The sequence below is a fragment of the Bufo gargarizans genome, chromosome 5, assembly GCF_014858855.1.
Source record: "Bufo gargarizans isolate SCDJY-AF-19 chromosome 5, ASM1485885v1, whole genome shotgun sequence".
In the NCBI taxonomy this organism is placed as follows: Eukaryota; Metazoa; Chordata; class Amphibia; order Anura; family Bufonidae; genus Bufo; species Bufo gargarizans.
Genome location: NC_058084.1, coordinates 221,053,604 through 221,067,676, shown reverse-complemented (window position 1 = coordinate 221,067,676; position 14,073 = coordinate 221,053,604). Strand labels below are relative to the sequence as shown.

The following is a 14,073-nucleotide window of genomic DNA, read 5'->3' as shown; positions in this document are numbered from 1 at the left end:
GCCTGCAAAATACGAAAGGTGCACTTTGGAATATGTGCCCCTTTGCCCACCTTGGCAGCAAAAAAGTGTGACACATCTGGTATCGCTGTACTCAGGAGAAGTTGGGGAATGTGTTTTGGGGTGTCATTTTACATATACCCATGCTGGGTGAGAAAAATATCTTGGTCAAATGTCAACTTTGTATAAAAAAATGGGAAAAGTTGTCTTTTGCCAAGATATTTCTCTCACCCAGCATGGGTATATGTAAAATGACACCCCAAAACACATTCCCCAACTTCTCCTGAGTACGGCAATACCAGATGTGTGACACTTTTTTGATGCCAAGGTGGGCAAAGGGGCACATATTCCAAAGTGCACCTTTCGGATTTCACCGGTCATTTTTTACACATTTTGATTGCAAAGTACTTCTCACACATATGGGCCCCTAAATTGCGAGGGCAGTATAACTACGCCACAAGTGACCCCATTTTGAAAAGAAGACACCCCAAGGTATTCTGTGAGGTGCATGGTGAATTCCTAGAATTTTTTATTTTTTGTCGCAAGTTAGTGGAATATGAGACTTTGTAAAAAAATAAAAAATAAAAAATCATCATCATTTTCCGCTAACTTGTGACAAAAAATAAAAAGTTCTATGAACTCACTATGCCCATCAGCGAATACCTTAGGGTGTCTACTTTCCGAAATGGGGTCATTTGTGGGGTTTTTCTACTGTTTGGGCATTGTAGAACCTCAGGAATCATGACAGGTGCTGAGAAAATCAGAGCTGTTTCAAAAAGCGGAAATTCACATTTTTGTACCATAGTTTGTAAACGCTATAACCTTTACCCAAACCATTTTATTTTTTTTGCCCAAACATTTTTTTTTATCAAAGACATGTAGATCAATAAATTTGGTGAAAAATGTATATATGGATGTCTTTTTTATGCAAAATTTTACAGCTGAAAGTGAAAAATGTCATTTTTTTGCAAAAAAATCGTTACATTTTGATTAATAACAAAAAAAGTAAAAATGTCAGCAGCAATAAAATACCACCAAATGAAAGCTCTATTAGTGAGAAGAAAAGGAGGTAAAATTCATTTGGGTGGTAAGTTGCATGACCGAGCGATAAACGGTGAAAGGAGTGTAGTGCCGAAGTGTAAAAAGTGCTCTGGTCATGAAGGAGGTTTCAGCTAGCGGGGCTGAAGTGGTTAAAGGGGTACAATTTCTTGAGAAAGATGTATGTAAAGTGGACTGACTCTTCCTTCACAGCATTAAAACTACAGTTGCTTTAAGTAATCATGTGTCTACTAGGAGGCACACATTCTAACATGCAGAATATATTTTAAAATCATTATAAAATTTTACTGTAAATTACTACAGAGCAGCTATCCCCTTGGATACTGGAGGTTTTTTCGCATTTAAATTTTTCTTTCCTGTCTTCCCGGAGTCATAAGTTTTTATTTTTCTGTTCACATAGCAGTATGGGGGCTTCTTTTTTGCGGGATAATTTGTACTTTATAATTCCACCATTTTATTGCATAGGATGTAGTAGGAAGCGGGAATAAATTCCAAATGGTTTGGGATAGGAAAAAAAACACAATTCCGCCAGCATTTAAATTTTTTTTTTTTCTACACCGTTCACTGTGCAGGAAAACTCGTGCTCTTCCTTCTCCAGGTCAGTACAAATCTGGTGATACCACAAATGTATATTTTTTTCTTGTGTTTTAATAGTGAAAAGAAATTGACATCACATTTTCATATTCTGACCCCCATAACTTTTTTATAGTTATGTCTACTGAGCTGTGTGGGGACTCATTTTTTTGCTGGATGATCTGTAGTTTTTACTGATACCATTTTGGAATTTGTGTGACTTTTTGATCACATTTTATTCAATTTTTGGGGGTTAAGAGAAGGCATGAAAAAATAGTAAATTGGCCATTTTGATATTTATTCTTTTCCCCATTAATCCATTCACTGTATGGGAGAAATATTTTTATATTATAATAGTATGGGCGTTTTTGGACACGGGGGATACCCATGATCTTTATGCTTTTTATATATGTATTTATTTTTTATTCTAGGGTAAGAGGGTTGATTTAAATTTTTACATATTTTTTGTATTTTTTTTTACTTTTCTTTTACTTTTTTGTAGCCCCTCTAGGAGACTACAATATGCAGTACTCCGATTTCTTATAGCTTATACTGTATATACATAGAACTACAGTATGACCTCCAATTGCTGTTATTCTTTGTTGGCCTGCCACCTGCTGGCCAGCATAGGAACCGCAGCTCTAATACGCTGGGTCTCTTCAGAGAGATTCAGCGTATTAGAATGAATGACCGGCTTCCCTGAGCACCGCACGAGGGAGCCTAGATGTCGTGGTTGCACTTGGCCATGGTATCTAAAGGCTAAAATGCCTGAGATCGGCATTATTGCTGGTTGCATACATGAACCGCGGGGCAGCTACTGTTTGAAACAGCAAAGACCTGTTGGCTATTGTGACCGTTGCATGTGCGAGTGGGTGCCATGTTTAAAGATCTTCTTACGGCGCTGGGAGCCTAAGGGTTAAGGAGATAAAGTAGTTGTAAAAACACAGAATGAAAGGTGTGCTTATATAGCTCCATGCTTCTCCACAGGCTCTGTCTAGTAATACAGCTAGCCCGGGAAGTAGCATCTGATCCACTGCACAAGCGTCAAGTCATTTATCTGACTCGAGGCAGGTGTGAGAACACAAGGCTAGACTAGAGTTCTGGCCCTCTCAATCAATGGGATGGGGAAGTGCACAGAGCATAGGGGTGCAACTTTAGCGGTGCTCCAAGCACTGCAGCCAGTCATGCTGCTTAAATATAAAAAATATATCTCTGCAGCAGTTTGCCGTACAGAAAAAAGACGAGTATCATTTTACTCAGCATGATCAACCCTACCAGGCAGTATACCTGGTTTAAAAGAGTTGATCATATTGACAGATGCTCTTTAAAAAAAAAAAAAGTTTAAAAAATATAGAAAAAATTTCTAATAATCTCCCCATTTTACAAATAAAAATAAACAATAAAAATAAATATAATTGGTATCGCCGGGTCCAGAAATGCCCAAACGTTTAACGCGATAAAGTGAAAAAATCTAAATAGCCGAATTGCCCCCCCTCCCCCCGAAAAAATTTAAATCTGATCAAAAAGTCATACATATCTCAAAAACAATAGTGTCATTTTATTTTATTTTTTTACAAATCCACCTTGTTGAGATTTTTTTTCATTCACTTTACTGTTAAGTGGGGTCCAACTCCTAGCAACCTTGATGATCAGCTGTTTGAGGGAGTTGTAGCACTCTGACTAGCACTGCAGCCTGTTCACAGTATACTAAACACAGCACTGTAGGTTGTACAGCGCCTGTGCTTTCTATTGATTCCATTCACTTGAATGGGATTGAGCTACATAAAGGTCATGTGACCAATGGACGTGACGTCAAAGACTGAGGAAGAGGCCAGAATGCTCGTCTGGACACGACTGTCTCTTCCAGCAGCTGGTCTGCAGAGGTACCAAGAATCAGACCCCTACCAATCTGATATTGATGATCTGTCATGAGATTATGTCATAAATAGTTAAAGGGGTTATTAAGCATTTATGAAGTTTATGTGTTCATAAACATGTAATAAAACCTGGACAATCCATTTAAATCCTGAAAACCTACGTGCCCGTATTGTGTTATGTAAACCATAGATCCACAAAATACAGACACCTTTTCTCACTCCCATTACTAAAAATTACTATTCTGGTCCACAAAACGGGCAAGAATAACACATGTTCTCTAGTTTTCAGAACGGACACACAGATGCGGACAGCACATGGATGACATCTGTGTGCTGTCCATTTTATTTGCGGGCCCCTAGAAATGAATGGGTCTGTGTGCAAATTGCAAAAAATTGTTTTTAGACACATATGGTTGTGTACATGAGGCCTAATCATAGGTCTTATAAAAATGGAAGCCATGGCAATATGTACAAATAAAAGCTGAATTATTTTATGCCACCATACATATTTTCAAAAAGTTGATACCCAGTATATTTTCAAAATGCTACCCAGCACTTTGCACTCATGACTGAAGGTTCTCACACATGCTCTTCCAGCCTAAGTACAGTAAACAATCATCTGCATCTCCATGATTCATGAGATCTGGCACGCCATCTGTAGGATCCCATATCTACTACAAGGCAGCAACAAGATTTTACCATCTCTCAATCAAGTGATGCTTACTTAGAAGATAAAAGTTTATTAGGAGAACTGTTTATATTTGGCTATGGCCAGTTTCACATCTGCAGCAGGCATTCCGGCAACTATAACTATCATGGGGTCTGGCGGAGATCCAGCTGCAATAAGGCAAAAATGCTTATAATTGGCGGAACAGAAGCTACCGCATGCTGCACAAATCACAATGCCGCAGATGTGAAAGTAGCCTAAACTTGCCATATTTCTCTCTCTCTCACACACACACACACACACACACACAAGCATTCACATACATTCACTCTCTGCAGCTCTGTAATGTGATCCCCAAGTCAGCTTTTGTTCTCAATAGTGTATTAGATCGGAATTTAAGTGCAATAGCTAGGTATTGGGGAAAAGAAGTGTCAGATAAATGGAGAATGAGAAATTTTTTAGCAAGGTATATTTCAAAGTGTATCTTCATATATATTGTTGATTTATGGAGAAAAGGTGCAAACAATAGGTATTATTTCAGCCGCACATTTAAAAATAAAAGATAGCATTAGGAATTGAATGTCTTGAGAAGTGAGTACTCCCTTAACAGATATTCCTGAAAGCAGAATGGCATCATGCAACTTCGCAACATATACAGGGAGTGCAGAATTATTAGGCAAGTTGTATTTTTGAGGATTAATTTTATTATTGAACAACAACCATGTTCTCAATGAACCCAAAAAACTCATTAATATCAAAGCTGAATATTTTTGGAAGTAGTTTTTAGTTTTAGCTATTTTAGGGGGATATCTGTGTGTGCAGGTGACTATTACTGTGCATAATTATTAGGCAACTTAACAAAAAACTAATATATACCCATTTCAATTATTTATTTTTACCAGTGAAACCAATATAACATCTCAACATTCACAAATATACATTTCTGACATTCAAAAACAAAACAAAAGCAAATCAGTGACCAATATAGCCACCTTTCTTTGCAAGGACACTCAAAAGCCTGCCATCCATGGATTCTGTCAGTGTTTTGATCTGTTCACCATCAACATTGCGTGCAGCAGCAACCACAGCCTCCCAGACACTGTTCAGAGAGGTGTACTGTTTTCCCTCCTTGTAAATCTCACATTTGATGATTGACCACAGGTTCTCAATGGGGTTCAGATCAGGTGAACAAGGAGGCCATGTCATTAGATTTTCTTCTTTTATACCCTTTCTTGCCAGCCACACTGTGGAGTACTTGGACGCGTGTGATGGAGCATTGTCCTGCATGAAAATCATGTTTTTCTTGAAGGATGCAGACTTCTTCCTGTACCACTGCTTGAAGAAGGTGTCTTCCAGAAACTGGCAGTAGGACTGGGAGTTGAGCTTGACTCCATCCTCAACCCGAAAAGGCCCCACAAGCTCATCTTTGATGATACCAGCCCAAACCAGTACTCCACCTCCACCTTGCTGGCGTCTGAGTCGGACTGGAGCTCTCTGCCCTTTACCAATCCAGCCACGGGCCCATCCATCTGGCCCATCAAGACTCACTCTCATTTCATCAGTCCATAAAACCTTAGAAAAATCAGTCTTGAGATATTTCTTGGCCCAGTCTTGACGTTTCAGCTTGTGTGTCTTGTTCAGTGGTGGTCGTCTTTCAGCCTTTCTTACCTTGGCCATGTCTCTGAGTATTGCACACCTTGTGCTTTTGGGCACTCCAGTGATGTTGCAGCTCTGAAATATGGCCAAACTGGTGGCAAGTGGCATCTTGGCAGCTGCACGCTTAACTTTTCTCAGTTCATGGGCAGTTATTTTGCGCCTTGGTTTTTCCACACGCTTCTTGCGACCCTGTTGACTATTTTGAATGAAACGCTTGATTGTTCGATGATCACGCTTCAGAAGCTTTGCAATTTTAAGAGTGCTGCATCCCTCTGCAAGATATCTCACTATTTTTGACTTTTCTGAGCCTGTCAAGTCCTTCTTTTGACCCATTTTGCCAAAGGAAAGGAAGTTGCCTAATAATTATGCACACCTGATATAGGGTGTTGATGTCATTAGACCACACCCCTTCTCATTACAGAGATGCACATCACCTAATATGCTTAATTGGTAGTAGGCTTTCGAGCCTATACAGCTTGGAGTAAGACAACATGCATAAAGAGGATGATGTGGTCAAAATACTCATTTGCCTAATAATTCTGCACTCCCTGTATTATTTGTAAAAAGATGGACAAAAGTTTTCATAGCCTGACAAAAAAGCAGACCCAAGCAGGCCATTTATCCACAAAAGACCTTCCGAATATTAAAGTTTAAGGCGTTCAAATAAATATACATCAACATGCATATAGTAAAAACAGCCTGTCGGATACATTTACTGCAGATGTGAAACTAGCCTAACTAAACTATTCGTTTGGCCCTGATAATTTCCTGCCCGCAAAAAATTGTCAGGGCAGGACTAAATGTTCAACCCTGTCAATTTTGCAGCAGGTGGGTGCCTCTTTACCTGTGGGAACAGACCCCCACAGGTGAAGTCCCACTGAAGATACAAATCAATTTGCTAGAATGCTCTTCTCTACTCCATACCCTTCAGATTCCTTTTAAAATAATAGAGCAAGTTGTGCAAAGTTTGTATATACCACATGTCTACAATACATCTACAGTACATCAGCTTGTGGTTGCAAAATAGGAGAATATTGTTCATGGTGGCATAGGGAAAGCCTACAGCACTCTCTTCTCTGCTATACAGTCCCTGACAAAAGTCGTGTTGCTTGTGTACAAATTGACCTGAAGTGCCGCTAAAATATATTTCTAATGAAGATTTTGTTACCAGAATTGGGTCATTTTAATCCCAACAGCCTTTGTATTAATGTTTCAGTGCAAAACAAAACTGACAAAAAGTATTCTAATATTCACAGCTTGGTAAAGCCCATTGAGTCAATTTTTGCCAAGACATAAGTGTTGTTGCCTTGTCATCTGAGCTTTACCTGTGACTAATAATGGATCAATTAGGTCTCAGGTGTGTAAAAAAAGAACCCCAGTACACTAGACCTTCACATCAACTGCAACTAGACCTCTGCAAACATGCCTAAGATTCACCCGGAGACTAAAGTGTTGATTATCAAGAGGCTGAAGACCAGATCCACCTTCAATGTGTCTCAGCATCTAGTTCAGAGATTTGAAAGATTTTGGTCAAGGCTAGATCAGGCCGACCCCGCAAAACAACTGCTGGAGAGGACCATTTGTTGGCTCGAAAATCCAAGGCCAGGCCATTTTCCATTGCAGATCTCCACGAGACCTGGTCACCTGAAGTCCCTGTGTCAACCAGAACAGTTTGTCAGATTCTGTCTCGAAATGGCCTCCATGGTAGAATCAGTGCCCATAAGCCAGCACTAAACAAAAGACAATTGAAAAACTGTGTAGCATTTGCCAAGGCCCACAGCCTGCTAAAAGGATGGATGCTGGAAAAGTGGCAGAAGGTGGATTTTTCAGATGATTCTTCTGTTGAATTACACCAGAGTCGCCGCAAATATTGCAGGAGACCTACTGGAACCCGCATGGAGCCGAGATTCACCCAGAAAACAGTGAAGTTTAGTGGAGGCAAAATCATGGTCTGGGGTTACATCCAGTATGGGGGTGTACAAGGGATCTGCAGGGTGGAAGGCAACATCAATAGTCTAAAGTACCAAGAAATCTTAGCTACCTCTTATATTCCCAACCATAAAAAAGGCTAAAATCTGCAGCAGGATGGTGCTTCATCGCATACTTCCATCTCCACATCAAAGTTCCTTAAGGCGAAGAAGATCAAGATGCTCCAGGATTGGCCAGCCCAGTCACCAGAACATCATTGAGCATATGTGGTGTAGGATGAAAGAGGAAGCATGGAAGACGAAACCAAAGAATATTGATGAACTCTGGGAGACATGCAAGACTGTTTTCTTTGCTATTCCTGATGACTTCATCAATAAATTGTATGAATCCTTGCCAAACCGCATGGATGCTGTCCTTCAAGCTCATGGAAGTCATACAAGATATTACATTTGGATCTCACAGCACCACTACTTAATTTGCTGACATATTTTTGGATTTGCAGTAAAGTAAAATTTCTGTATAGGCGACAAAACTTTTTACCCTTCTGTCTTGATTAAATGATAAATCTTTTTTCAGTGAAACTAATTTATTTCAATGCATTAAACATCATTTGGGAGGGCTTTAGATTTTCATATGAGCTATTTCTAACACCAATTGATTAATTAAAAGTCAGGTTAATAGCAGGAGTTTCTACAAAATAGAGAAGCGACAAGACTTTTGTCAGGGACTGTACAGTCTTTTTTGCAACAGTATTGCCACATTTTTGTAAAATTACTTGGTAATTATTCATGTCACTGATCAGTGTCTGGAAATGTTATTTATGGTGGTGGACAATTTCAGTCAGAAGTATATTGGACATTGTTCCCTATTGATAATCAAACCTCAGTTGATTACGACTGTGTAAACAATGAAGAAAATAAAATTTTCTAAAAGATCGGCCATAAGGGTTTAAAGGGGTATTCCCATCTCAGACTTTGATGGCTTATCCACAGAATCTGGGCTGAGCTGTTCTCAGAACGCTAATAGCAGTGAATGGAGAAAGTTGCACAAGCGCAGCCACCTCTCCATACAATGTATCAGGCAAATTGGGCTTCATTTATATGAAAGGTTTTATTGCTTTATTTTTTCAATTTTCTTGTTTGTTACAAAGTTGCATGAAGTTGACTTGTCTGTAAATTTGTAGATGAGACTATTGCAAGTGTCAGATTGCCTGTTTTAGGAATATATATGGCAGTGATGGCAAACTTCTGAGAGACAGTGCCCAAACTGCAACCCAAAACCCACTTATTTATCTCAAAGTGAGTGCCAACATGGCAATTTAACCTGAATACTACAGTCCAATATAGTATATCTTCCCTGTACTTTATCATTTAGCTATAATAGCTTGCCTGCATCCAATCCAGAACACTCCCAGGGGCTCTATACCCCCAGGCATGTCCCCTGTCCAACATTATACATTTACTACACTTTTTTGACCCTGTTGATATGCATATAAAAAGTGTTGATAGCGGGGGTCCCAGCTCTGAGACCCCTGCTGATCTCTATAATAAGCAGTCTGAAGCGCTCAGCAGAGCTCTGCTTCTCCTCACTGCTGAGCAGGATGGTGAAGACATCCCATAGACTTTATATTGAGACTGTCTTCACTACAGCGCTCAGCAGTGAGGAGAAGCACAGCTTTGCTAAGTGCTTCAGACTGCTTGTTATAGAGATCAGCGGGGGTCTCAAAGCTGGGACCCCACTGTCCAGAAAGGCTGCTTTCCTTGCTGGGAGCCTCTGGGTGGAGATTGTGCACCACTGAAGGAGCCTTCCAACTCCACATCTTGAAAGCGGTGCTCCAAATGCTTTGACAGCTAAGCTACCAATAAAAAAGCTAATGGTAGTGGCAGTAGGGGTAATGGAAGTGACAGTAAAGGGAAAGAGTAGCAGCTGCGGAGGTGGATGCAGCAGCCATCCAGTATGGAACATGATTGTAGGCAGGGAAACAGTGACAATGGCGTGATGGTGATCAATAGCCACTGTCAACAATGGCAGATCTATTCATCAGCCTCAGCCAGAGGTGTATGAAAATCATCACAGATCCATGCCCATTCAGTTTGACAAAATAGATTTTTGTCACTGGTTGGTTTTGGACACTGGTAGATGACAAGTTTATCTGTGATGGCGCTACTTGCAGCATTGAAAAATCTCTCTGAGAGGACACTGGAAGCTGGATAAGACAGTACAGTGAGAACAAACTGGGCAAGTTTCGGCCACCATTCCAGTTTGCCTGGCCCAATGTCCAGGAGAAAGGCCTTAGTCATTTGGAAAAGAAGACAACTTTAAACAATTTAGAAAAAAAAATGGATAACTGAGTAGAAGTGTGAATATCATAGAGCAGAATAAAATTTTGGTTAAGGAACAGTATTTATAATGCTGTCCTTTTTGTGCCCCCCTGTATTGCCTCCAGTAGCTATAATGTCCCCACCTCCACTGTCTCCTGTCATTGCTCAGTAGTGTCCTACGTACATGCTTGTTCTGCTAGATTATAATTTTTTTTAGATTTTTTTTTTGAACTTTTTTTTTACTCTGTCATGATTATGACATTATACAAATACACATGCACAGTTCTACAGCATGCACATTATACACACACAGCTCTGCAGTACGCACATTAAGCATGCACAGCTCTGCAGTACGCACAATATACACACACAGTACTGCAGTACATATATTAATCTCACACAGCTCTGCTGCATAAGCAACACAGACACACATACATCTTTAATAAAAACTCACATTTCTACTCTTCCTGGTCTGGCCTCACAACTGATGATATCATCAAAGGTCCTCAAGATTTTCCTAATGGAAAAGAGATCTTTTGTAGTGCAGTTAAATGCAATAAATTACAACTGAAGCATTTGTGTTTTATGTTATACAATTTCCAATCTATGAGCAGTATATAGCAAAACACTGTAGAAATAAGTAAGTTAAAAAGTAACCCAACAATGCCAGTCTGATATGTGACTAATTTCTGTTACAGGCAGAAGAGGAGAGAGATGACATGGAGAGAGTCAAGTTAGACAACAAGAGGATTCTCTTCAATCTCCTGCCAGCACATGTTGCACAGCATTTTCTTATGTCTAATCCAAGAAATATGGTACAGTTCATATGCTCATACATTGAATACTTTCTCCAACATACAGTAATTACCCAGTTTTCTCTGTTCTGCCAAAGATCTGTCTGCACCTCTGCTTCACAATGATTTTTATACATGTGCCGATGTGTATACATACAGTGCTATAGTGAAGTCATATGTTAACACAATGTACACATATTTAGCATCACTATGCTCTGAAGAATTATTTTTGGGGGGTTGATGTTAATAACAAACTGTCTTAAAATGTGAAAAATTTGTTTTTGCCCATTTTCTTCTAAACAACCCCCCCCCCCCCTTCCCAGTTTAACTTAATTTACAGAATGCTCGCCCCCAAATAAAATTAAAAAATTGGCATTATAAATGCCAATACAGGCAATACAGATATAAAAAAAGATAAAACTTACCAGGAAAGGTTAAAGGACCTTAACATGTATAGCTTGGAAGAAAGAAGAGACAGAGGGGATATGATAGAAACTTTTAAATACATAAAGGGAATCAACTCGGTAAGGCTACTTTCACACCAGCGTTTCACGGATCCGCTTGAAGGGCATTTCAAACGGATCCGTCAATAAACTGACTAAACGGAGCCAAACGGAAGCAATTCAGACGGATCCGTTTGTACGGATTCGTTTGTCACGTTGGTTTCCGTTTTGTCATCCGTTTAGCGGATCCGTTTTAAAAGGAAAAGCATCTCTAGGTTCCATCTTCATGTATTGAGATCTATAGGGTTGTAATGCTCCTATATTTCTCCATGGCTATCTTGTTGAAGTTCCAAAGCTGGTCCGACTTTGATAATGGACCACACCTTTCGGACTCTTGTACACGACTACATGCACTTATAAAGATGTATAGTGTTCGTTAGCGGGCCATATGTCCCTGATCGTCATTGATAGTACGTACAGGAGTACAGAGCATCATGATGCTGACCATGTTGTGTCCCGCAACCTGGGCTATTGTCCTGCACTCATATGATCTATTAGTGCAAGACTATATCCCCGCGGGCAGCTCAACTTGCACAGGATGATTGTATACTATGATGCTGTGTACTCTCGTGTGCACGATCAATGCCACTATGGGACATATGGCCCGCTCACGGACCATATGTCTCTTGTGGCATACAGTCGTGTGCAAGAGGCCTTAAAGGGGTTTTCTCATCTCATACAATGGGGGCATACCACTTTAAGGATATACCTACATTGTCTTATAGGCACGGGTCCCACGGCTGGTACCCTCACATATATTAAGAACGAAGCTAAGAAAGTAGATGAGGTCGCACTGTGCTGCCGCCCTCCATCCATTTCTATAGTTGAGGCGGGGATTAGCGTTTGGCGGTGGACATACCATGGGAAATGTGTCCTACAGCAACTGTGCTCCCCGCTCCGTTCTCAATATAGGTGCGGGTCCTACCAATGTTACCCACACCTATCAGACAATGGGGGCATATTCAAGTGAAATCCCCCCATTGTCTATGTGAATACCCCTTTAAAAACTCACCGTTGGGGGCGGTGCATGATTTCCCATGACCCGTTCTCTACCATGATTTTAAACTGATGTAACTGCTCGGGCGTCATTGAGTCCATCAAACTGATCATGTTTAGCCCATAATGGTAGTTTGGGCTACGTTGATACGCCGACTCCGCCCCTTTCCAGCGGCGAATCAAGTCAGCACCAAACTCCATTTGATGTCGGGCAAAACCTTCTAGAGCTTCGGAAACGACCTCTACAAGGTTCGCATAATCGGCTCGACTTGGCCTACCAGATCTCTGCCCGCTCACCAGGGCTCTTAAATTTTGACGGAGAGCCTCTGTTGAGCGGAGGGACCCGGTAGGGGACCCGGATTATCCTGAGCCGATGCATCAGGGACAGGAGGGCTGGCGCTGGCGATCTGTACTGGTTCCGCCTCAGGAGGTTGGTCAGGCTCCCGAGTGCTGCTGGCACTTCTGTAGAAAAAAAAAAGGAAAGTTAGGAATTGTTCTTTAAATAAAACATCCATGTTCTATGCTATGTCTACCGTATAGCATAGGGGGCTGTCCAAAACAGGGGAGCCAAACGCTCCACTGTCTCAGACAGCCCCTTACACTCAGACGGAGAGAACAGTTGTCCATCTGACTGTGGGGGGCTGGCCAAAACAAGGGAGCCAAACGCTCCACTGTCTCAGACAGCCCCTTACACTCAGACGGAGAGAACAGTTGTCCATCTGACTGTGGGGGGCTGTCCAAAACAGGGGAGCCAAACGCTACCCTGTCTCAGACAGCCCCTTACACTCAGACGGAGAGAACAGTTGTCCATCTGACTGTGGGGGGCTGTCCAAAACAGGGGAGCCAAACGCTACCCTGTCTCAGACAGCCCTTTACACTCAGACGGAGAGAACAGTTGTCCATCTGACTGTGGGGGGCTGTCCAAAACAGGGGAGCCAAACGCTACCCTGTCTCGGACAGCCCCTTTACAATTTTTTTTTTAAACAGTTGTTATAAATATTTACCTTTTTGGTGCCATAGCCTTTCGTAGGAACCCCAGGGCCGCCGTATGGATGTATGTGGCCCCTGAGGTTCCTCCGGAGCCACTCGGGGCCTGACCCTCCTTGTTGTAATCCCTCCTGAAGCGGCCCCGGATAGATCGCCAACGCGTTATAACCAGTTTGACTATGGAAAAAAACAATAAAAACTAAAATCAGCATGATGAAAGGAAAACAACAATATTTTAATTTATTAAAATGCATATTGTTTTACTTACCATATTTCTCCTGAGCCGCCGCATCTAGATCCCCCCAGGTCTCAAAAACTTCTGCAGAGATGTCCCTCCAGAGCCGCTGGGTATGGCGATGATTGGCGTGGTGGCGGTCGGCGTGGTCCCATAACGCTGGACGCGCCTCCACCAGTCGGATGAGGAGCAGGTTATCTATACTCACAACCCCGAACTCCTCATCTTCCCTGGTGGAGCCTAGGGAACCCTGAAAAAAAAGGAAATACAAAATTTAATGTAAATCCTAATACAAAATGCTAATTAAAACTACTAAATTCAATACTTACACGTCTACGACCACCACGATCATTCCCGCGGACTCTAGAGGCGACTGGGGGATCCTCGCTGGCGGCTCTAGGTGCAGATTGCTAATACAAATTAAAAAAAATTTTTAGAAGACTGTACTTAAACCAATTTTTAAGAAATCTATATATATA

General features: G+C 41.2%; 1 protein-coding gene across 1 annotated transcript in view; it reads left to right on the top strand.

The window, feature by feature from the left end:
• ADCY1 (adenylate cyclase 1) overlaps positions 1 to 14,073 on the top strand; it is a 435,025-nt gene that overhangs the window by 353,745 nt on the left and 67,207 nt on the right. The window contains exon 15 of the mRNA XM_044294968.1: positions 10,778 to 10,894. Coding sequence (XP_044150903.1) covers positions 10,778 to 10,894 — 117 coding nt within the window. The remainder of the gene's footprint in view (positions 1 to 10,777; positions 10,895 to 14,073) is intronic.